The sequence below is a fragment of the Copadichromis virginalis genome, linkage group LG2 (genome assembly GCF_057382275.1).
Source record: "Copadichromis virginalis isolate Kocher_CV1m ecotype Utaka linkage group LG2, C_Virginalis_male_GT1.1, whole genome shotgun sequence".
Classification (NCBI taxonomy): Eukaryota; Metazoa; Chordata; class Actinopteri; order Cichliformes; family Cichlidae; genus Copadichromis; species Copadichromis virginalis.
Window position 1 is genome coordinate 32,344,210 of NC_140619.1, and position 25,391 is coordinate 32,369,600.

Below are 25,391 nucleotides of genomic sequence, written 5' to 3' on the forward strand. Positions count from 1 at the left end.
TAGCCAAGATTCTCTGAGCTCACGTTGATAAAAAATACACAAGTAGGGAGGAATTTCTTGCACAAGGACGCACAGCTTGACTTGATATTTTCAGATACGGTGTCTCACATTCCTGTAACAAACAGGCTAGACTTTGACCTCACTTAACTGTTAAGGAATCCAACTGCTGGGCAGGACGGGACTGTTGTGTAGTGGTGTCCTTGAATAGATTTTAGATTTTTAGGCTGTATCACAACAACTGTTTTCTAGCTTGGTGCCGTTTTAAGTGAATACACATTGATTTGAATCAATGCCAAATATTCATTTAGCCACCTGTGTTTAAACTGATGCTGTTCGGTAATGTTAAGCCTCTCCTTTGCGCAGATTATAGACTCGGGGATCTCCAAACAAGCCCTGAATGAGATTGAAGCCAGACACAAAGACATCGTCCGTCTGGAGAGTAGTATTAAGGAGCTGCACGATATGTTTGTAGACATCGCCATGCTGGTCGAGAGCCAGGTACGGTCCTCTGCATCCACCTGCCTGTCATTTGATTCTAGTTATTTGCTTGTTCATTCATTGAATTCATCCTTAAATCCTCTCCATGGCTTTGTGTTCAGCCCTCATTGTATCCAACTCTTTGCACATCATTACTCTGTTTACTCTTTTCCAGCTGTATGTCTTTCCTTTACTCTTTGCGCTCTTCTGCCACTGTCACCTCCATCCCATCGCTCAGCGTTAACGGTACCAATACAAATAATAATAGAATAAATCATCAAGGTCAACAAACGTCTAACTAGCTGGTACAGGGACATTACTGTTAGCCTCTTAACTAAATATAACCACATATTTCTTGTTGCTTGCAAAATGCTGTCTGAGGAAAAGGCTTTGTAAGGTAAGGGTTGTTGTTATGCACATGTTTCATGTTGTGCTGTGAGATTGTTTTGGATATTTTTTTTTTCCTGCCAGTTTTAATTCCAGTTTTACGTTTGAAAGTTTGAATTACAGAAGAGAACTAGAAGGGTGCTTGCAGAGCTAATTCTCCACCAAGGCTGATGTCCTGGATCTCTCTTTATAGATCTCTATATGAGGCTATAAAAAGTGATTCAAGTTAAAATTAAATGTCAGAATTCAAAACAAACCCCTGAGATCCTCAGTGCAGGTGTTGGCAATCTAACTGTTCAGTGAACATGTAATACCCCTCTAACCGGATTTATTCCTCTGTATTTAACCCAATCTGCTTCTCATTTCTGCTTAAGTGTCAGTACCTTACAGAATGTTGCATGTTTTTCAGGGTGACATGGTAGAAAACATAGAGCAGAATATATCCAAGTCAGTGGACCACATTATAGCAGCAAAGGAGCAGACCAAAAAAGCTGTAAGGTATCAGACCAAAGCACGCAAGGTAATGTCTTTCTTTTTTCTTTCTTTCCAGTCATAGCACCAAGCCGCTTTTGTCTTTTTTTTTCCTGCTTATCTTCTGTACACTGTTGCACTCCTCACTGTTTGCCACACTTAAACCACATAGTGTGCCTACATATCCTCCCTTCACCATGTCTCTCTCACCCTCCCTCACCCAGTACTCGCACACGTTGCCATTCGCAACAACTGTTGCATTGCTGGTGCTTGTCTTTTTCTCTCTCTTTCTGTTTAATTTCACTGCTACGTTTCTTTACCTCTGATGCCGTTTACATCAGGGTGGAATGATTGACAGGATCGAGAGCAACATGGACCAGTCGGTGGGCTTTGTGGAGCGCGCTGTTGCAGACACTAAAAAAGCTGCAAAGTTTCAGCAAGAGGCTCGCCGTGTGAGTGATAATCATCGAAAACAATGGTCAGGTTTCCCAAAAGCACTGGAATTATTTATTTAATAACTTTGCATTTACAAATCTAGTTAGTTCTGAACAAGCAGGACAAAGATTAAAAATTACAATTAAACAGAATAACTTTGACACCATGGGACAAAAAAAACTGCGTTCTCCAGCCTGACTGATTGTGAATTAGAATATGTTCGGCATATGGAAATGTAGTCTGCTTTCTTCTCTCTCATGTTGAGTAGAACTGCACCGTCATGCAGGTGTAATGCAGGTTGTACAGGGTAGTAAACCCTGTAAAAAGTCCTTCAGGCTAAACAAAAAAAATATTATCTTAACTTTTGAAGTCTAAGTCATCATCAGTGAAAAGTGCTAACTCTGTTCACAAAATAATCGACTTTTGGCTTTTGAAAATTGTTCTCTTAAAAGCTAAGGTAAGTCTCAGAGGTACTTTGACCTCTGAGACTTGATTTCAAACATAGAAGCTTGACCTTCAACATTTACATGTTAGTGACTCATTAAATGCAGTTATTGGGTTTTTTTCTGAATTTCGTGCCAGAGGTAATCACAGTCCACAATAAGCTGTTCAAGCAATAATGAAACCAAAACAAAGTAAAGATGTCTCCCAGTCTCTACTGGTTAACCTTCCTTTTCATGTTTAGACTTTCAGTTTACCCTGTTCAGCCTGGCAGGTGCCCTTAAAAGATCTGTAACATTAACTCCCCTAATTTAGATTTATACACACTGATAGCATTAACTAGTGTGGAGATGATACAGCTCTGTTAACTACCATTGGATTGCATACCATCAGTGTGTGGGATGGTTAAAAACAAACAACCTGTCACAAGCTCTTGTGCGGTGTCATTTCCTGTCCTCAGAAGGATCCAGATCCTAGAGAGGCCTGCACACAGTCCTCAACCCGACAATCGTCAAGCAGGAGTCCTGAAGGCAACTCCTGCTCATGGTTGTTTTTTATTTTCAGGTTGGGAATAGTTGGAATTCCTCTTCCACTAGAGGATGCTTTTGGGAAACCTGTTTGAAGACCATTCCCACCTCCCCCTGTGGTGACTTGTGCTCTCCGATCCCCTCTACCTGCTCCGTTACCAACCTGTGGCCTGTGGAACCCTGTGCTTTAAACACCACTGTGACCTGCCCAGCAACACGTAGCAGAATAAAAAGCATCCTCCCTCCCTCCCACCAACACACACACACACACACACACACACACACACACACACACATTCCTGTCTTGCATAACGACTGAGGACCGGGTAAGTGCACTATCAAAGTGAGGACCACCATTTCTGCTACACTTGCAGACAAACCTTTGCCACTTTTGAACACTGGGTGGCTCTCTGACACCAAAAATCACCTCAAAATCTTAAAACACTCAAGTAAAAAAAAATCTCATTCTACTATCAGAATGAGGACCTTGTCATTGAGTGCTATTCAGGTGATTTTCCACCAGGGGGTGCTTTTGTGTTCGTTTCTGTCTATATGTTTTTTTCTGTTTGCATTTACTCCTTGACATTTTCTATTTTAGTGCAACCAAATAATGTTAAAGTTAAACAGTCTCAACTTTATACATAAATAGAATAACTAAAAAGTTCTGATAATCTATCAATACAACCCTACATAACAAAAAAGGTAGTATTACATTTCAAATACCGCTGTAGATTTTATTAATAATTACCAAGGAAATTCCCACAATGCTGCAACAAGAGCAAATTCAGTTTATTTCACAATGTAACATCCTTCCAGAGGAATAATTGCTATTATAACAATGAAGACAACTATTAAGTCTAATGACTTACAACTAAAATAGTGATCAATAACTTTGATCAGTTTGTTTTGACTTTTGCCAAAAAGAAAAATCAGTAAAGCTTAGGATGGCTACAACTGTACCAGTATGACCTTCCTGCTTCCTACATAATTAAAACCAAAATTAAACTTTTCGCCAATGAACATCAGCACTGAGCAAAGGTGGACACTTTAGGATGTGTTCTAACCATTAAGCCATTAAGAAGGTGAACAACTTAGATGCCTAATGTACTTTAACAGATTATAAAATAAATGAACCAAAAACATCCTGGGCAAAAACCTAGAACTTAAAATCCAAAACGGGTTACCTCAAAAGACACCAGGTAAAGGTATTTTCATCGCCCTCACAGTTCACCACTCCAAAACATAAAGCCAATCAAATTACAATCAGACTCGCAGTTGCTACCAAAGCCGTCAAGTCAGTCACAAACCAAGCATGAGAAGACAAAATTAAATCTTAAATAATGTCTTAACATTATCAAGGTAAACTTATTTTAGAAGAGTTTTTTACAAGCAGACCTTCGATTCAGAGTGACAATCGTGTTGTACACAAAGTTTTTAACATCTTTCCATGAGCGATTAGCTAGGTCTTTTTCCGCTTCTAAGCATTTCATGCAGTGTTCTTTTTTTGGAACTTTACGCTCTGCGACAAATTTTCCCAGCCGTCTTTGCACTGCCGTCTTCTCTGCTTCACTCCATGGCTTCTTGACCTTCGCACGGGGGATCTCTACAAATAACACAAAAGACAACATGGACTGTTAACTTTACAACATGTATGTAACCGTAGTTTTTTTGTTTTTGTTTTGTTTTTGAAATGGGGTTCTGCTTGTGTATATTTACAGAAAATGCCAAACCAAACTGTAGGTTCAACAATTTACTCAACATTTTGTACCCAAGATATGTAGTAAGCACTTTTAAATTAAGTATTTTGAGTTCACAGAAACATGAGATCAGTTATTGAGTAATATACCTACAGAGTGAAACAGCAGCCAATTTACTTTTATACATTTTGTTTTCAAAGGTACATGTTGCATCTAGCCTTTTAAAATAAGATGATAACTAGTTATTATTCCTGTTAAAATCATTCATCATAACAATATTCTTGTAAAAAAAAAAAACTGTCAGACTTTAATAATTTGCTATTGTTTTAAATAAGGCAAATATTTCTGATGTACTAGTAATAAAAAAAACCTGTGCTGTTGGTAGTAGTCCTAATCTAGTTAAGTGACATCACATATTTTAAGTCAATTTTTTTTTTTTATTATGAAATACAATTGCTAATATCCTTGACAATGTAACAAATTACCTAGATCATGATTCAGAACCAAACATAACTGATTGACATGATCTTTTCATTTTATCTGAATTTATGCGTTTTATTTGACAAACTGTCACAGTTTTGCGACTGGCGCACAGATACAATACCAAAGAGCATAATTAAGTTTTGTCTATCATTAGTCATAAGGCCTGTACTACAAAGCACATTCAACATATCAAGGCTATCTTTCCATAATCTGGATTCACTTAACCTGAAAGTGGCGATCTGGATAAGTGGTCACAAAAAGCTTAACCTGCATTGTCGCATGAAAGGGGTGGCATTGTGAGCATCTGTTCACTAATGATTACTGAAAAGCGTACTGGAAACAGAAGCTGATTTTTCAAAAGATAAAAGTATAGTATTAGGCAAATATGAAGATATTAAAACAGACTGCAGCATAACTAAGGGAGGATTCAGGGTCACCTGGTCCAGCCTGAAATATATGCTTTAGCAAAAAGGAAAGTTTGAAGCCTAATGTAGTCTACTCGATGAGCTTTGTTGCTTGTACTTGCCGTTTCTTGCTGTCTTTTCACAAACCTCTCACTGAAAATGATGGTCCATACTGTCAATCTAGTTCACTTTACAAATTTTGATTTTAAAACACAACATCTGTGTGTGTAATTGGTGGAAACTAAAATACGCATTGTAAAAAAAAAATAACATTGAGATAAAGTAGTTGTCTTTAATTGGTAAATCATAGGACCTTAAACAGGTATTTTCTATGATAATATAACAAGACATTTTCAGCCTGCATTTTTTTTTTTAATTCCAGACTTGTGAAATGACCTGCAGAACCCTGCCATGTGTTTTGTAGTGCTGTTCTTGCAAAGTGTGAACTCACGCAACACAGCAGGTTAAACTAGTCACTCACCAGAATAGGTAGCCTAACAAATCATAAATGTAACAATAAAAGTGAAGCAATCATTCTTTCAGCTGAACTCTTTAGGGGTCATCACAGCGGATCATCTCCTCAACCTCCTCCTATACCAGCATCCTCCTCTGTCACACCAACCTTCTGCCTGTCCTCCTTCACATCCATGAACCTCCTCTGAGGTCTTCCTCTTCTCATCCTGCCTGGCAGCTCCATCATCAACATCCCTTGGCAGCCTCCTCTGCACATGTCCAAACCATCTCAGCCTTGTCTCTCTTTGTCTCCAAACCTCTGACCTGAGCTGTCCCTATGATGTAGTCATTTCTAATCCTGTCCATCCTGGTCATTCCAATGAAAATCGTCATAGCTTTCCTCACTACCATTTTGTAAACCTTTCTTTTCCCTCTTGCTGCTTTCCTTTTATAACACATCACCCCTGACACCCATCTCCACCCCCTCTGAATTCTCCTCTTCAACTTACTGTAAAGCAATACTTAAACATTTTCAATAATTTTTCTAATTACCAACAAAATAATTCTGGATCAATATTATCAAGAGTTTTGTGTTTGTGTAGGCATATATTCTGCCACAAAGAGCAAGACTATAAGGAAATAAATTCATGTCTACAACCTGATTCATATACTGCAAACAGAAAATATCAAATACATTTAAAGCTGAAAACATCTCACCCTTTGCTTTGGCCACTTTGGTTTTTCCCCTTTTCCTCACGGCGAGTGTTACTTCTTTGGTCTCTTCTAAAACAGAAACAGATAAAAAAAAATGGTAGCTGTTATTGTACAATGCAGATTTTACTTGAATAGAATTTAATTAGAATACACAACAGTGTTACTACATTTCAGACAAATGCTTAAACTCACCATTTACATCTGCGAAATGCTGAGAACTATCGTCTTTAAAAAAATAAAAAAATAAATAAATTAATGTGCCACATCGTCCTAATTCACTGATTTTTTTCCTTTCTATTGAATAAATCTGGAAAATCTGACCTTCATCCATCTCACTGCCTCCTCCTTTCTCCTCCTCCTCATTTCCCTGAGGATCACTCTGAGTAGCTGCTATGGGACTTTCACCTGTGACTGACACCAGATGTCAAATATTAGCCATCAAGAGTATGTAAATGGTAATTACTCTTCTTTTATTTAGGATAAATTAAAAAAGCAAAAGGAAAAACCCCCCACTGCACAGCCATTACAAGGTGGCATTTGTATAAAAATACATTTGACAAATGTAACAAAAATTAGAATCTGGGTTGTGGTGATAAACTCGCAGATTTCATGTGTTTTTCAGTCTATTTCTTGCTGTAATAAAGGAGCTCACTATAGAGAGAGTGTACATGATCAAGTGTTATCTTTTGTATAGATTACTGAGCACTGAAGTTGGCCAACAGTGTGTTTATTTGGCTATAACATGCCACCCATTTCCTTTTAACCATTAGGAACTAGAGCTAACAGGCTAACATCAGTGTCTTATATTAGTCAATGTCACATACATAACTCTAGGCAGTTTATCATAAATGCAGCTTATTCATGAGACAGTATACCAACGGCTCTACTAGTGAGCAGGTAACACTTACCACCACTATCAGAACAGCCATCATCACTGCTTGCGAAGACCACATTATTGTCTGCAATGTAAGAAATATTGAAATGATGCAATTTTATGTGGAAATTTGTATAAAGACAGAAGTCTTTAAAATGAAATTACTGTAAAATGTATAACCTAAGCTAATTTCCATTGTCATGAGCTTTAAAATACACAACACTAACAATGTGCCAAAAAACAACAAGCAGTAGATCATGACTAGAAGACTAATCGTATTTTAAAACCAGTGCCCATTTAAATTTAAGATGTGCCAGTCAGGATTCAGACTGAGGTCCTCTAGTAAGGAATTCTACATGTTCTCTCCTGAACTGGAAAAGCTGTTTGTACAAACAGGGATTCAAAGTAACATCCCTTTTCACCTGGAAGCTAATCGTCTCATGAAGCCAAAAACTAAATGCAACCTTAAGGTCACAGAGCAAGTGGGAAACATGTTTAATAAGCATTTACAGATTTGTTTAGGAGTAACACATTTACTGAAATGATCAAGCCAAGATTTATTCTAAACATACCACTGCCATGATGCTGAATTTCTGTCCAAAACTGTTGCTTGATTATATAGATGGTGCTTGTGACCACAAGTTATACACTACATCAAAAATAAAAATCTCAGTGGATCAAACTATCCGTGGCACAAATAAATGCAATAAATGTAAATATATTTGTGATTTGAATATCTCCTCACCATTTCAACCTAACATAATGTTTTCATTTATGAAAAGATACATTGGAAACCAAAAATGTGTTCTGCTGTTGTACTGTAAACAGAAAGGACAAAACAGGAACACCATCAATATAATCAGTCCTATTCATTGTCAATTCATGGTCTTTATTGTCTTAACTGAGCTCATGTATTCACGGTTATAGGTAAAATAAGATGTTATGGCATGACCGTGTTATTGGACTGCAGAAGATTGCACAGGTCTACCACGTAGACACAGGCTGTAAAATAGGGCTGCAAACAAATGTTACTTGCAACAATTTTCTCTATATTAAAACCTACTTTCATCCACCTCTGTGTCTTGTTCCTTCAGTCTGCCTGGGTCTCTTTGACTAGCTGGAGGGCTGGGAGCTGGGGAAATTACACCTATAAAAGATAATGAAATATTAGTAATTGGTAGTCCAAAATTTTGATTAGAGAACAGTGCTAACCACCAACATTCTAAAGTTGGGTATATACTGTGCAATTTTTGGGCAATTTTGAGCCGATTTTTCAGTCATGTGTCCATTTTGGGGATTGGCCCAAGTTTCGCCTTAATCGTGTGTCATCGTCCACTATACATGGGGTAACGAGAAGCAATTAACACCTCACAACCAGCTCCCAATCAAGAGTCGGATGGTTGCAAGAAAGTCAAACTTATTTGAATTCCTGTCGCCCCTCGTGAGGGTGTCAACACAGCCTCTCACACTGCGCACGCACAAACACAGAAACGGAAGTGATAAAGACAGAGCAGCACAGCAGTGCAGCGTGTGATCTGGACACAAGCGATGGAGGCACAACTTGCAGAACTTTAGCAAGCTCACCTCAGCCTTTTCAATGTGGCCTCACAAAATTATCACGACCACAACAACCGTGAAAAGAGTTGGATGGACGTTGCTGCTCAATTGCAGCTGCCTGGTCAATGTTTTTCATTAACATTTTAGCAAAGTTGATGGTGGTGGTGGTGGTGGTGTGTGTGTGTCTGCGTGAGTGAAAGACAGAGGGAGGGAGAGCGAGAGACAGATTTGGTGTTATAAGCCTCATGTTATGGATTAGTCAAGTGTAAAACTATTTGACCACACAATACCATTTGCAATTCAATATAGCAGGACAGTGGAAAAAAAAGAAATACTCTATCATACATACCAGCAACAGAAACCTCCAGGGTGCTGAGGTTCTTGCCCCTTAAGGTGCCAGCGCCTCCCTCCATTGCAAACAGAAGCTTGCTTATCTTGGCAATTTGAAAGGTTTTGTCTGTCTGTCTGTAAAAGTCCTGGTGAACTCTGATGTCATGTCCCATGAATCTTGCAACTTGCTCGAGCTCTTGATCATTAAGATCGAGGAGTTGGCAAAGTGTGGCAACTTGTTTTCTTAATTTAGTTGACCTCAGAAGCTCAGGGTTTTCTGCTTTGCTTTGGTTTGCATATTTTCGTAGGCAGTCACATCCACGTATGTGTGTCATCCCACCAGGTCTAGCAAAGAGATAGGGGTTTTCAGCAGGTACACCAGCTGCTTCTCTGTTTTTCACCAACAAATCGATTGACTCCTTCATTCTGTCGCTCAAAAAAACTGGCACTTTCCTGCCTCTCTTCCCCCTGATTTCAATGCGGGTTAATAGCTTGCTTAGCTCTTTTTCTAATGGTGACAAGGTTTCGTAAATGTCTTCATTAATGGGACTTGTTTTTACGTTCTTGTAGGTCTGAAGAGTCAAGCGTGATGCTTCCCCTTCACGTCGCTTGTTAAAGACAATAACCTGTGCCAAAACAGTCTCATTCAGTGCCTTGTATGCTGCCAAATCCATGTGCTGCATTAGACTCTCTCTTGCTTCACCTTCCACGGTACGGAGATGGTCCCTCAGAGCAATCACATTTTTGGTGAGGGGAATGTCATCCGGTTTATTCCACCTCTTTTCTTGTATTGTTTGGTGAGCACTGACAGATACACTGTTCCTCCAGTTTTTGTCCAGAAGTTCCAAGAATTTTTTGGCCTTCTTCTCTGCATAGTCATCATCATTCATAAGAGTCTGTCCAATCAGTACCTCGACTGCGCCTTTAAGACAAAATCCAATTTTGACTGCTGTTGACGGTTTGCCATATTCATTTTTGCCTGGACTAAAGTTTGCAAGATGCTTGGCAACACTGACAACAAACTGGAATTTTGATGGTTTGCACAAATCTTCAAGTACATTCACTGTCCTGTCCATATTTTTTGCAGCTAATATGAGACGGCCAAGCTCCCTCATCCTTTGCGCAATATATTGGTGCTTAGACTTCACACGGCCATGTCTTGCATATAGCGATTCTCCATATTTGCAAATCAGAGAATCACTCCTGATGTGAAAGGACACTTGATCTTGTCGCATGTTGTCAATAATAGTCTGACATCCTTTAGATGAATGTTTTATTGGAAGCAGGCGTGCAGCGTAACCCTGTACTCTAGGATGTCTAGTTTTTGACGCACACAGTTTTTTACTTTTGCATGACAGCGCATGTTTCCATAATGTCTTTTTGATATACATTGCAAAGCAATAAGGGCAAGGTAAATATTCTCCTGCTATGGTTTTATTAGATGGCTGCTTCCATGTTACGACTTGTCCTCTGCCTTTTTGTAACACTTTGGTGTTGTGCTTAAAGTCACCTTTATTGCGAAGTTGTTCTAGAAGATCCTTCCTTTCTTTGGAACCAACAGGGTAGCTAAAGGCATATGCCACATCACTTATCTCTATGTGATTCCTCTCCAGGTGTCTCGATATTTTTGCTTGGGACTTCCCACAGTAAAGACAATAATGTTTTTTGTCCCATACTCGTTTGTTGTCCTCCCTTTTTGTACATGTTTTTACAGTCACTTCTGATTTCCGTTTAGTCCGTTTAGCCTTCTCTTGTGCCTTATGATCATTTCTCTTTCTTTTCCCATATGTTCTGGGTGTCTTTTTAAGAGTCATGTTTCTCAGTTCTTCATTATCACTGTCGCTAGAAACATCAGTGATCTTTAGTGTCTTACTTTGTAGACTGTGGTTGTCCTCATCACTTAAGTCTGAAATTTGACTTGGCACGTATTCAGAGCCTGAACAAATGGAGAAATCCAGCTCAGAGCAATCACTCTCCTCCTGAATAGGTAAAGAGAATAATCATCATGAGAAGAAGTCAATTATAAGGATAGAGTTATGTAATAAAGCTGTAAAACTATCTTCCAAAAGTTGAGATGCTGTGTAAAATGCAAGTTAAAATAGAACGCAATGTTTTTCAAAGCCCACATCTTAGTGTATGGGGGTGCATTAGTGCCTATGGAGCTAGTAGCATACAAATGTGGAAACGCATCGTTAGTGCCGAAAGAAAATACAGGTTATAGAGCAACATATGCTCCCATCTAAACTAGAGATGGCACGATACCACTTTTTTATGTCTGATAACGATATCATAAATTTGGATATCTGCCAATACCAGTATGAATCAGATAGTGTTTTTTAATCAATAAAACGTTTTTTTTTTAAATATCTTGCTGCATTTTGTATAAGTTCATACTCAAGTTTAAATAAACAACAACACTAAAGCTATTCTGTTATACCTGTACGTAAAAAATACAAAATATTTCATAGTTCAGCAAAACTGATCAATCTAATAAAGTTAAACCTGCACCATCCTCCCTATTCTGGTATTTTAAAGAGTACTTAGCAGAAATATTAAGCAACCTAACTAACAGGAGCAAAAAAAAAAAAAAAAAAAAAAAATATATAATAATAATAATTTATATATATATATATATATATATATATATATATTAGAGAACCACCCCTCACCCTCCACCTCATGATGCTTAATCGATGTAATCAACTTTAATTTGATGCAGTGTGAAATAAAATGCACAGAAATAAATTATTTTTCAAGAAATATTAAATAGATTCAACATCTTTCTTCAACAGAATTGCAGACTGCACAGATGGTTCCCAAAGGAAAAAGTACTATAGCTTACTAGGGTATATTAGACTTAATAGTTACTTAATAACTATAACTATATAACTTAATAGTTATTGTTAGTTATAAAGTAATGGACTTCTATATATTTTACATCAGATTAAAACTTTGGGTGTAAGATTCAGATATTTATTAAAAGCTCGACATTTTAAATGAGAATAAGAAAGAAAAGTATGTCTTTGTGCCCCCTTTTCCCTGTTCATGCCCTATCGGACCCCCTGGCTAAACTTTGCTAGATTCGCCCCTGCACAGTTACCAGCGTCAGCTACGTAGAAAAGAATCCTGGTCTAGAAAGTAATATTAAATAAATTCTAACAACAGATTATCAAGCTTAAACGTGCTTCTGTTATTCAGCCGCTGGTTTCCTCTTTCTGGTGCAAAGTGGGCCAAAAACAAACGAGAGAGACGGACTCGCCACAGAAAAGCCAATCAGCTGATCATTGATCAGTTTCATGATTGAAGTAGCAGCAGGAGAGAGAGAGAGGCAGTCGCTCCATATATCGGTTGTTAAGCTTAATGTGGGAATGCTTTACAAACATTCAGAGATGAACTTAAACACTTGCTTTACTTCTCTCTGGGATCACTTCCTCGGAGATGAAATGCCGGACACAGCCGCTCTATCACGTGACGCACACTGCTCCGACGTGCTACAGTTATGAGCTGAGTTACGCCGTGTCGCAAGTTTTGTGAGATGCTTTTTTGATATTTAATGGATCGGATTACATTTTTTATTTCTCTCCGATATCCGATCCAGTAATTTACATCAGTATCGGACCGATACCGATACGTAACATCGGATCGGTCCATCTCTAATCTAAACATCATCTTTTTCAGGGAAGGCCTTGGATATTTCAGGAAAACAATTGTAAATCGCATAGTGCATGTATTATAATGGCATTGTGTCATACTCCAATACTCTGAGTGCTGAAATAACCAGCCTGCAGTCAAAACCGTTCACCTACTCATAACATTTGGAGCATCATGAAACGAAAAATGCGACAAAGGCGGCCCAGGGCTGTTAAGCAGGTAAAATCTTACGTCAGACAAGAATGTGACAACATTGCTCTCCTTAAAGTCCAGCAACTGGTCTCCTCAGATCCCCGATGTTTACAATGTTGTAAAAACGAAAAGAGAAAATTCACAGTGGGAAACAAGGCCCTGTCTTAACTTTTCTGAGACATGGTACTACCATCACATTCAAAATGATCCCATAATTTTCTTAAAATGGAACAATTTCTCAGTTTCAATTGAAATGTTTTACATGTCTTACTGTTAATAAAATGTGGGTTTATGAGATTTGAAAAACATTGAATTCAGTTTTGATTTACATTCTACACTGCATCCCTTCTTTTATAGACATGAGGCTGTAAAAGAATAATGAACTAAAATGAGACTGATTACTACCGTATGCTGACACCCTTTATTGCATGTAAACTACTTTTTGTTTTTTTAAGTCAAACTAGTGGCATATAACAAACATGACTTTTTGTTTTCATTCCACAAAGTTATTGTATAAGAAAAGCTGCTAAGAAGATACACTCAAATACTGTTTGAGATAGAAATAACATCTAGAAATGTATTTGAAAAGACATCACATTTCTGGATACATATCCAATGTTCAAGGTTAAAGCTGACCTGAAACACTATATACATTAAGGCTAGATGACACTATGGAGGCCCACTCTTAAAAAAAAAAAAATCTCCGATTGAACACTGTCAGTGAAGCTCGTTATAAAAACACAAGCGTTTACAGCATGTTTATTTCCATCTTGGCTGAGTTCAGACTATGAGGTCACTGGGTTGGTTGGTTGGATGGATGCTGATAACAGTTCTACCCTACATTAGTTTATGTTAGCTAACTAGGGACAGAAAGAATAACTAAAAATAAAAGGAAGTCTAAGAGGGATCACTTTGTAACCCTGGCTGCAGCAATGAGTTTATGTTAAAAACCAAGTTAAGACTGTCAACTTTCACTTTTAGTCTCGAAGTGCTTTGTCATTGTTTGCTAGCTGTACTGAAACATAAGAATTCACCTGTTAACTGTAGTGCTCGAGTTTAGAAAGGTGACGCTTAAAAGGTGGCACATCTAAAACGTATTCCCACAGCAGAGAATCTATATCACACTTAAAATATGCTGTAAATAAAAGAATCAGTGAAAACGGGGTCTTCCAGTCTATTTTAAACAGAAACTCTGAATCTAACCTGCTTCCAACCAGATGATGTGTTCATCATGTTTAAAAAAAGATAAAAAATATGCTGTTTGACTTTAACATTCCTGCATACGATTCAGTAACAATTATTAAAGACTACTTGTTCAAATATTTGATAAAAAAGGCACATACCTGTGTTTGGCTTGCTGCCATGGCTTTTTCAACCTAATACCAAAGACAAAATCCAAAGTTACTTCTCAGTTACATTTACGTAATAACGGCTTAGAGGTGATACAGCACAACTGCACCAACATTTTTCTTAGTCTTCAGCAAGCAGGAAAAGCAGTTCATTTAATGCAGCCCATTACCCATCTCTAACATATAACTGGACTACACTGTGCTTTCCACCATTTCCACCTCCTTTTTCCTTTTCATTTATTTACTGAAGCTCACCTCAATAAGGCTACATTTTGCTTAACAGTGAGCTCTCATGCAGGTGAACCTGATGTACAAACTATGACCTGCACATACCATATATTTCCAAACGTGCTCCAACATTTTCGGAGACGTCTGTGACCCGCCAGCTCCATAGCAGACAGCGAGGTCGAGGATCACTAGAGCTGGCGAGAACAGCGGACTCCCGGCACATCGTTTTCACCCCCCCCCCCCCCCCCGCGATCTTTTCGCTACTCAGGTTAAACAAACCCCAAAACCCAGCAGCTGTCTATTGTATTGAGTGTACACTAAAATAAAAATAAAAGCGTTCTAACATCTCACCTGCTTCTTTTTATTAGGGCATACGTGTACACTATTCTTATTAATAGAGATTTCGCTACTGAGGTTAAACATGATATATAAGTCACTTAGATCACTTCTAAATGTTAATGTTTGGGGTTTTTTTCAGTGTTTTATTTGTTAGCGAGTAAATCGGTTTAGCTGAGATTAAAGTTATTAGATTAGATAAAATAAAACTTTATTAATCTCCCGGGTGGGTTCCTCCTTGGTTTTTACACAGCTGACTAAACGTCAAACAGAAAACAGATTAAACGGAAGTATGAGACAGTCGAGAATTTACGCCAGTGTCCTGTTATATTTTAGATAGCAAGAAGCAGACGGCTGAGTTTATTAAACTCCACCGAGACAGCGGTGACGCTAATCTGAAGACTAGACCGTCCAATTTCACGGCCGTTTACTTCCGGCCGACCCGACCTCCTGAGGACACGGGCAACGTAGACCGCGAAGGCCGGGTCCTCAGGAAGATGCAGCCCATGAATTTGGACACAGCTACTAATATTTTTCAACGCTGTTGTGCTTTTTTGAAATGTAAACTCCTCCTTAAATAAATGTCCGTGATTAAGGGAAAAGGACACCAGTTTTGGATTCAGCACCCCCAAAAACATCAAATTTGCCAAAAATATCCCATGCTGCTGAATTTCTTTTCTTTTAATTTGAAGTTGTGTAATTATCAGTTTGCTTGCTAGCAAGCTGCTATTAACTGAGACGAACTTCATGCATCGTTCAAGTTGAAAAAATTAAACCTGACGTAAGATACCTTTTTTTTTTGTTTCATTTCATTTAAAAAAATTTGCAGTTTTCATAAAGACAAAATGTGAAATCTTACCTGCCGAAACTTTGATTTAAATCTTGCAATCACCAGTTTAATTATGCAGCTTCTCCGTCCGTTGACTGAATGATTGAGATGCAAGCAATGCCCTGCAAAAGTTTGAGAGCGCAGTGCAGGTGCGCGGGGGGAGGGGCGGGTCACTGATGGGTCATGATATCTTAAAGAGGAATTGCAGAGAGCCAAAGTATTCTCTACTTCTCAGCTCTCACTCTGAAACCTGATTTACATTGTACATTATATAAAATAAAGGAAGCCTGACATTGCTTTTACTACAGTTTAAACACATAATGAAACAGCATAATAAAATTAATCTAAAGTAACATTTAGCCTTACAGTCTAAATTGACTTAATGCTTATCAGTAGTCAAAAAGAACTAAGAACCATTACCATATCTATTTTAAATATATATATATTTCTTTTGATTTTTTTACACACACTCTAAACGGTCACTGCATTAGGCACACCTTGCTAGTCCTGGTTTGGACTCTCTTTTGCCTTCAGAACAGCCAAAGTGCTGAAAATACTGGCCTGCCCCTCCCCCACTGCAGCAGCTATTGGGGTATGGGGGAGGTGCAGGGCATCAGTGAAGTTGGGAGCAGAGTGTAGCACAATATTCTGCACTTCTCATCCTTGAGGCACATTTTAAATCACCATAAACTCATCCTCAGTACTCGCTATGTTATCAGGCTATTTATCAGGCTATTTATCATAACTTCACAATGAAGTAAGACAATGGACTCAGGGTGAGCCCTTCTGGAGGCCAAATGATTCAATTTAATGCAAAATATGTATTTCATCTGCTCTGACGGAAAAGCCAGATATTTCAAAGTTTCATTAATGATGATCAAATTTTGTTTTATATTTTAGATTCTTCGAAGTAGCCACTCTTTGATTTGATTACTACCAAAGTTCTCAAATTTGGACTCATCAGACCAAAGCACAGATGTCCACTGGTCAGATGTCCATTCCTTGTGATTCTGGTGATAAATGTATCCTCAGCAGCAGAGGGGACTCTTGCTCTTCCTTTCCTGGGGCGGGCCTCATGTGAGACAGTTTTGTCGTAGTGCTTGATGTTTTGTGCGACTGCACTTGGGGGACACATTCAAAGTTTTAGCATTTTTCCAGATTGACTGACCTTCAGTTTTTAAAGTAATGATGGACTGCAGTTTCTCTTTACTTAACTGATTGGTTGTTGCCATAATATGAATTTTAACAGTAGTCAAATAGGGCTGTCAGCTGTGCACCAACCTGACTTCTGGACAACACAACTTGTGGTCCCAACCCCATAAAGACAGAAAGAAATTCCACAAATGAACCCTGACAAGGCACACCTGTGAGGTGAAACCATTTCAGATGACTACATCATGAAGCTCACTGAGAGAAGGCCAAAGGTTTGCAGCGTTGTCAACAAAGCAAAGGGTGGAATCTAAAATATAAAACATTTAGCGTTATACATCAGCTATCTCTTTGATATATAATTCCATATATATTGCTTCATATATTTCATGTCTTCAGTTTGTATGTACAATGTAGAAAGTAGTAAAAAACAGACAAACATTAAGTCAAAAGGTGTCCAAATTTTTGAATGATAGTGTATGGGGGGTGGAGTTGGGAGTGTACTCCGAAGCCCAGATAAACAGAGAGGGCTGTTACAGGAATGGCATCTGGTGTATTTCCATATCGGATCAGTCGGTACCTGGGTTAACAATTACTGCCTCCTGTGCTATTGGCCAACAGAGAGCCGATGGAAACTGTGCTACTATTCGAAGACAAAGGAAGAGGAAAGGGGAGAAGCGTGTTAGGAGTCAAAGAGAAGGACAGGCAGGAGCGTGGAGGTACTATGACTGGCAAAGGGAGAGAGCTGGCTGATATGAATGGAGAGAAGGAAGGTAGATTTACTATGTGTGCAGGAGACCAGGTTGAAGGTTGGATGTCAGTTAGAAGAGAAAGAGGAATTCTGCAGTTAGTTTGATAAAGTGGTAGAGAGTGTTGATTGGAGCAGACTTCAGTAGCCATGTAGGTGAAGGAAAGAGAGATAATGAGGAGGTGTTAGATAGGTATGGTGTTAAGCAGAGAAATGCAGAAGGTCAAAATTAGGAAGATGGAAATGGCTGGGGTGAACTCATACTTCAAGAAGAAGGAGGAACATAAGGTGACGTAGAAGAGTGGAAGAAAGTGTACACAGGTGGCTTACATCCTAAACAGAAGGGTCAGTGTGAAAGAGATAGGAGACTGCAAGGTGGTGTCAGGAGAGAATGTAGCCATGCAGCATTGGACACTAGTCTGTAGGATGACTTTGGACGTCAAGAAGAGGAAGAGAGTGAAGGCAGAGACAAGAACTAAATGGTGGAAGCTGAAGAAGGAAGAATGTTGTGCAGTTGTTAGTTCAGGGAGGAGTAGACATTCTCTGGGTGGAAGGGAAGAGTTACCAGATGACTGGAAAAATACAACTGAAATGGTAAGAGAAAGGCAAAGAAGGTGTTTGGTGTATTTTTTGGAGAGAGAGAAAAGAGGACAAGGAGACTTGGTGGTGGATTGGACACTTTCCTGTAGTTCCTCAAAGGAATAGCTAAGAGAAAGTGCGATAGTCAGGGAGATGGAGAAAGTAGACAGGAATACTGGGAGGCCAGGCCTACTGCAAAGATAGAGGTGGAAAAGGAAAAAGCTTATACTGAGTTGTATGTGAGGCTGGGCACTAAGGAAGGAGAACAGTACTTGTGTCAATTAGCTAGACAGAGATTGAGCTGAAAAGGATGTGCAGCAGGTTAGAGTGATTAAGGATAAAGATGGTGAAGAGAGTGTGTTGAGAAGATGGAAGATAGAAGTATTCTCTCATTGTCTTCATTAATGAAGACATTAATGAAGACAGAAACTGAGGACAGATGGAGGAAAGTTAGTGAATCAGGAAGCGCAGGGGATAAGTAAGGAGGACGTGAAGGCAGCTATGAAGAGAGGAAAGGCAGTTGGTCCACATGACATATATGTGGTTGTATAGAGATGTTGAGGAGAAAGGACTTTTTAACCAGATTGTTTAACACAAGTTTGGAGAGTGAGGAATGAATAAGTGTACTGGTACCAGTTTTCAAGACCAAGGGTGATATGCAGAGCTGTAGTAACTACAGAGCGATAAAGCTGAGACACACCAAGAAAGAGTTGTTGAAAGTAGGTTAAGAAGAGAGGTGATGATCCATGAGCAGCAGTATGGCTTCTCACTGAAAAAGAGCAGTGCAGATGTGATGTTTGCTTTGAGTGTGTTGATGCAGAAGTATAGTGAAGGTCAGAAAGAGTTGCACTGTGTCTTTGTGGATCTGGCAAAAGAATATGATGGGATGCTAAGAGAGGAACTGTGGTACTGCATGAGGTAAGTCAGGATGTGAGGGTGGTGCAGGATGTGTTCAAGGTGAGGGTGGGATTACATCAGGGATATGGAGTCAGGAGGAGGGACAGGAAACAGAAATGAGTATACAAGAAGGACAGCTCATGCTGAATGGTATGGAGAGAAAGTTAGAGACAAGGCTGAGATGATTCAGACATATGCAGAAGAGGGATAGTGGAAATACTGGACAAATGAGGGAGAAAACAGGATGACCTCAGAGATGACCTCAGAGGTCGACACCAGAGGCAGGCCCCTAAAGAGAGCATTTCTCTCTCTCTCTACAATACATATATATATATATATATATGTATATATATATATATATATATATATATATATATATATATATATATAAATGAATGAATGATGGATCGGGTGATCACATAATATGTAATGTGATCACCTGATCCACCATAGAGATCAGAGGTCCTCTTTTGGATTGAGATCTGGTGACTGTAGAGGCCATTTGAGTACAGTGAACTGAACTGTTATGTTTAAGAGTGCAATTTGACATCATTTGAGCTTCTTGACACTGGTTATTATCCTCCTGGAAGCAGCCATAATGAGATGGGCACTTCTGATGGATGGGACATATTTAATTTTTACAAAGTATTAAAGAACACACAAGTCAATATTATATTGCATTACAGATTATATATTAATGGTAGATTTTCACTAATAGAAGCTTACAGTAGAGGAACCAGGTTTTAATATAAAAGGGAACACAGCAATATATGTATCCTTTGTACGGAAGCCCATGCTTTCATATAATCTATCAAAATTCACCAGTATGATTTGTAATAGTTTGAAAAATACTTGAAACAAAACTACAGTTTCTTGCACATTGTCTATATTTATGTTATGTAGACACAATTTGTAGCTCACTACTAAAGCAGGGTCAAGGTGGTTTTTCAGATTCAGTCTCCTATTTGTCGAGATATTTTGGTAAAATATGCTGGTAACACTAAATGGAAAGCAGCCCCTCAAGACCTTAAATGATTTTTTTAAAACTGAATGGTCTAAAAAAGTTACTGATATGCCATTTCTATAGCAAAGATAAAAGTATGGTTTAAAAAGAGAAGCCTAAAATGAGAACCAGAAGGCAGAAATGATGAGCTGCATTAATAATTTCTAAACCTGTCTCACATTAACTGATCAAACCCATGTTAACTAGCACACTGTTTAGTTTAAATTGAAAATCCAGTCGTAATTTTTCAGGAACTGAAGCACTGTCTCATAGCCCAGTTTAGGCCAGTCCATATTCAATATTTCTATTTCAGCATTTAATTTCAAAAACTGTATTGGTGTGCTTTCCAATTTGGGTAGACCAAGACCAGATATTAAAAGTAAGACATAATAATATGTTTAACTTACCTTGTAGGGTCTTTACCCTAAAGTATAAAGTGCCCTCAGGTGACCTTTGTTGTGCTTTGGTGCTATATAAATAAAATTGAATTGAACTTGAAGGCACTATTTATTTCTCCTTCATTAGATAAACTGTCATTATCTTCATTTGTAGTTATAGTAGCTTGGGGGCAGTGAATGGGCAAAGACAGTAGTTGGCAGTAGAGTGCAAAAAAGTTCTTGGGTGCAGTGACTGTCCAAAAGCAGTAGGGGCAGTAGAGAGCAAAAAGTACGTGGGTGCAGTGACTATCCACAACCAAAAGGGGCAGAAGGGCAGTAGAGAGCAAAAAGGCTCAGGAGCAGTGATTTTTCATAACCACTAGTAGCCAGTAGAGAGCAAAAGTGTGTGTATGAAAAGAATAGCAGTGTGTATAGAAGTGTGTATTTTTTTCTCGTATTTCTATCTTTCTGAGGACCTCGCTCAAACTTTGAGAGAAGCATAAAAATGGCCTCTAGAAGGCATTACAGTGAAAAACAAGTGAGGACCATATTAAATGTCCTCACTTTCCCAAAAGGTCCTCACTCGTAAGGTCTTAAACCCGCGATGGTCCTCGCAAGTATAGCAGAACAAGCACACACACACACACACACACACACACACACACACACACACACAGAGCTTCTTTTCTTTCTGTCCTTTCTCTTCAGCTTCATCCTCACTGTGTTGATGTGCAGTTTACACATGAAGGCTGTAACCACAACCGCTGCTGTGTTGTAGGGTTGGAGATGTTGTGTGCTTGCTTCTGGCTGTTACAGATTATATGTGTGTGTGTGTGTGTGTGTGTGTGTGTTTGCAAAGGCAAACTGTTGTATTTTCAGGACAACAACAATCAACCCTGACCCTGTTTCAGTCTTGTGCAATACTAATGTGCAGAGTTTTTGTGGTAAATAAGCCTCAAGAGTAATCGATGTTATCTGATACATCTGCTGTTGTCAAGTAAAGACCTGCTGTCCTGCTGTTTTTACACTGACATTGGATCTGATCATTTATGTCCTAATTGTCCCCAACAGAAACTGGTGATAATAATTGTGATTGTGGTGATCTTGGTAATCATAGTGGCTCTGGCAATCGGATTGTCAGTGGGATTAAAGAAATGATGATGAATTATTTGAGTAAGAGAAGCGCTAAGGGTGAGTAATTGAGCAAATACCTGCTGTATAATGGGTGTGTGTCTGTTAGGCATGCTTTGGGAAGGAGTTTGCACTTCCTTTGAGGCTCAGTGTGTGTTTTCTTACTATCCAGAGGACTTACTCGAGGTGTGTGTGCTTGTTTGAAGTACTTTGGGTGTGTTGTTGTTCTCCTGTTCTGGGCCTCTTGCCTCTGGTTACTGTAGTGGCGAATTAGTTCCTGCTGGTGTTAAGTTTGTGGGTGCTTTTCAGTTGTAGGTATCCCATCATCAACGCTGTTTCTGTGTATGTTTCTCCCTCTCTGTAGAAGATCATCATTATTGCTGTGGTCTGTGCCGTGGTTCTTCTCATTATCCTCATCATCATCCTCACCCAGACACTATAGGGTTGATCGCTGCCATCATCTCATCATCTGTGTATTCAACATCCTCACCATTATTCATCAGCCTGCCTGCAGAAGGAAAAACTGATCCTGATCACTCCATATGGGTATAAGAATATTTAACCTGCAGATCTTTTCAATCGAATAAAACACACTGAAGGTCTCCCTCACTTTTGGACAATTGAGGATGCTCTCCTGCGAATGAGGAAACAAGACCAAAGCTGACATATGAGGTACATTGTCTATTGTACCTCTGTGAAGGCGAAAAGGGAATTGGGAAATAAAACATCACTTCAGTGTCACTAAACATTTCACTGTTCAACATTTGCTGCCAAAGAATCAGCTGGGAAGCGTTTGTCATCTGAAAGCTTTCAGAAGCACATAAACCCCCTGATTTATTTGAGCCTTGATATGATTTTATGATTGAAAATCTCCCCAGTGAACTTTCACTGCTGTGGGATTTCTTTTTGTTGTTGTTCTTGTTAGGGTTTGGGGAGTTCCAGCACTTTAACATTTCCAAATGCGTAGCTCAGATATGTGTAATTATCACTGGTTGTTAAAAAAACAAAAACAAATATGAAGGATTGCACTTATGGGAACACATTTCATGAACTTACAGGCGCGTGTGATGAACGCTCATTACTTGCTTACTTGTAGCAGCTGAAATTTGATCCTTTTCACAACCCAAACCAAAGCTTTTACATGTATAGACACAGTTACTCCTCCTGTTAAAGTGCTGTAGAAATATTTCAATGCCAAAGGAGTTTTAGAGAGTCTGGTAGTAACACTAGTGGTTTGTTTCCCGTAAGTGCCAGAATAGTCTTTTTGTATTTATTCTACTGTTCTAAGACATGTTGCTTATGACGTCACATACAAATGGGCACTCTGTAAAGTATCCGTGGCTAGTCTTGTCTTACTACTAGGAAATGCCTTAACAGGCATGTTTTAGGTTTTACTACTGAGTTGCCAGTTTTAGACACAGTCCTGCAGTACATCTGATGTTTGCGAAGGTGATAATGTTCAGTTTTTGTTTACACAGCCTTAGGATGTAATGGTTTGACATTTTTAACAGAGGCTGTATGTGTGCTGCTCTTTACTTCATAGGTGTGTCTAACATTTAGACTGCCCTCATTAGTGAATGTGGGGGGTGGGGACAATATTACAAACACCTCTTACTGTAACCAGTTCATCCGCACCACAAAGTACGTCCTCCAAAAAGCCCATCGAGTCTTAATGAACAATTTCAACTAAAATGAACATTATACCTCCTTTTTTTATTTAAAGAAGTCATTTTAATGTACATAGAAAACTTGTATTTTCAAAAAAAAGACGACAGGATTTTTGCAGGGCTGTGTATTAGATCACATTAGCTTTAGCAACATGTACCTCCCTGTTGGATTCAGTAATGGTTGTCCATCATCATTTCATTCATTTCATTTCAGACAATCTTTGGAACTGACAGTTTACCAAACCAAAGTGCACAGGTTGTCATCCAGTGGCTTTAACAGGGTAATTAAAGCACATGATTCCAGCCGTACATAAAATCAGTACCAACCAGTCATGAGGAGAAGCCCTGACATAAGGGAGTAGGCCGATTTCAGTAAAACAATGTTGTAATTTAAGCATGAATTAAATTTTAAACTGTGGTTTTGTATGAAGCATTTGAAAATGAGAATCCCGCAGCATCATCATCATTTAGGGGCACAATCCATTTTATTTGAGCCGTTGGCGCAGACTGGAACATAAGAGAAAATTGAAGCTTTTTTTTTTTTTACCTGTGTAAATGTCAATGATTTTATCAGAAATTAAAGATTTTATGTGTTAAATTACCCAGTGTTTATTTGTCGTGTTTGACTTGCAGAAATGGAATTATGTAACTGAATTTTACATTCTGATGACTGCTTGTTGCAAAGTGGTGTGTGTGTTTTATTGGAGTGTAGTAGCTGCTGTCAGCATGTTAACCACAGTGTTGCAAAGTACAGCTTTTAAAGACTGGTGCACACGTGTCAAAAAAGGGGGTAAGTCGTTTCACCTTTCCTGTCTCTTTACACACACAGTTACACACAAACCTCTATAACCCTTTGTTCTGCTTTTGCTCAATTGTTTCCTCAAACCAGTGTCGATCAATGTTGATAATTGCGTCGGCTCGCAAAGTAAAGCCTGATTCCTCTCTTTATCGTCTGACTGTGTGTTTCTGATTGCGTCTCCAGAAAAAGATGATGATTACATTGTGCTGTGCCATCATTGGGATCGTTGGGTTCTCCTATCTCTACAGCTTCTTCTCATAAAAACCGTTTTACACAGGTAAAAGACAAAAAAAACACCTGCATCAGCCTTTCAGTGCTATTGTTTATGCGGACTCTCTGAATGCTTAAAGACTGCATTTCTTTTGTCTCTGTGTGGTGTTTGTAGGCACGAAGGATTTCTCCAAAAATTAGGAATATTCCCCTGATGCTCCTTCATACCCCCCCCCCCCTATTTATATACAATAAAGTATTTAAAAACAAAAAATCACATCCCTCCCATTCACTTTCTCTTTTATTATTAATTGAAATGTAAACAATTTTCTTGCTATATGAAGTGTTTGAAATGTATTGTGTGTCGATGTCTCAGCCTGACTGTTCACAGCCAGGTGACTTGACTCGTGATTTGTAATCATATACTCTACCGCCTCCTGGTGGTGCATCAAGGGAAAACCCCATATTTAGAGAAATTATCTTTTTCAGGATAAAATAAAACTTTGGAAGAACACATTTTAATCATTTTCTTTTCTTTATTTTTTTTAATATACATATTTAATTATTTTACTGTCTCGGCTCCAAAATGATCTGTTCCAAAGTGTCCAGTTTAGTGGTATTTTCTGGCCTGTTTGTCATAATTATGATTAAAAATGTGCGTGACTTTGTGTGTGAGATCTGTCTGATGGTGTTTTCCGTAACAGCGGCTGTCAGTCGCTCACTGGCTGTGTTGTCTCTGTAAAGCCTGTTATGTAATAAAATTTCTGTGCGTTACATCAAGTGCTGTGTGCGGCTCGCTTCTTGCATGAGGCTCAGCTGATCGCCTCTTTGCGTGGAGGGATCCCGATGACCCTGACTTGCATAGAATCGGCCGTGTGGAGCTATTTTCCTATGTCAAAGACGTAAATGCAGCAGCTGATATAAGCACGACTTTGCATCCGCGGATGAAGACCCTTCCTGACCTCGTTTCATCCCCATCTCGCTGTTCTTCCTAAC

General features: G+C 38.8%; 2 protein-coding genes across 11 annotated transcripts in view; one reads left to right on the forward strand and one right to left on the reverse strand.

The window, feature by feature from the left end:
• stx3b (syntaxin 3b) overlaps positions 1–23,987 on the forward strand; it is a 33,259-nt gene extending 9,272 nt beyond the window's left edge. The window contains exons 8-11 of one of the 4 annotated variants that reach the window (XM_085430609.1): positions 364–498; positions 1,274–1,384; positions 21,660–21,779; positions 22,084–22,149. In XM_085430609.1, coding sequence (XP_085286735.1) covers positions 364–498; positions 1,274–1,384; positions 21,660–21,746 — 333 coding nt within the window. In that variant the 3' untranslated portion in view covers positions 21,747–21,779; positions 22,084–22,149. Of the gene's footprint in view, positions 1–363; positions 499–1,273; positions 1,385–21,659 lie in introns of all 4 variants that reach the window. The other 3 variants (XM_085430619.1, XM_085430601.1, XM_085430628.1) reach the window with 3 other exon arrangements.
• LOC146717755 (uncharacterized) lies at positions 3,507–16,151 on the reverse strand. 7 transcript variants are annotated; one of them, XM_085430560.1, is made up of 9 exons: positions 15,866–16,150; positions 14,437–14,469; positions 9,270–11,229; positions 8,427–8,510; positions 7,398–7,448; positions 6,811–6,900; positions 6,682–6,714; positions 6,493–6,558; positions 3,507–4,341 (listed from the first exon to the last, which is right to left on the reverse strand). In XM_085430560.1, exons 2-9 carry the CDS (start codon positions 14,455–14,457, stop codon positions 4,109–4,111), a joined length of 2,538 nt encoding a protein of 845 aa, XP_085286686.1. In that variant the 5' UTR covers positions 14,458–14,469; positions 15,866–16,150; the 3' UTR covers positions 3,507–4,108. The 7 variants fall into 7 exon arrangements, 6 of the variants coding, with proteins under 6 accessions (XP_085286686.1, XP_085286695.1, XP_085286665.1 ...); XM_085430569.1 differs by lacking the exon at positions 6,682–6,714; XM_085430539.1 differs by having other exon boundaries at positions 6,682–6,900.
• Positions 23,988–25,391: the final 1,404 nt, after the last annotated feature.

Bases quoted from the DNA above. Each gene is read 5' to 3' on its own strand.
- LOC146717755 (XM_085430539.1), bottom strand. From the start codon at position 14,457: ATGGCAGCAAGCCAAACACAG. The intron at 6,559-6,681 runs GTGAGTTTAAGC...TTTCTGTTTTAG, and splicing joins GCATTTCGCAGATGTAAATG to AAGAGACCAAAGAAGTAACA. The intron at 4,342-6,492 runs GTGAGATGTTTT...TGTTATTTGTAG, and splicing joins CAAAGTGGCCAAAGCAAAGG to AGATCCCCCGTGCGAAGGTC.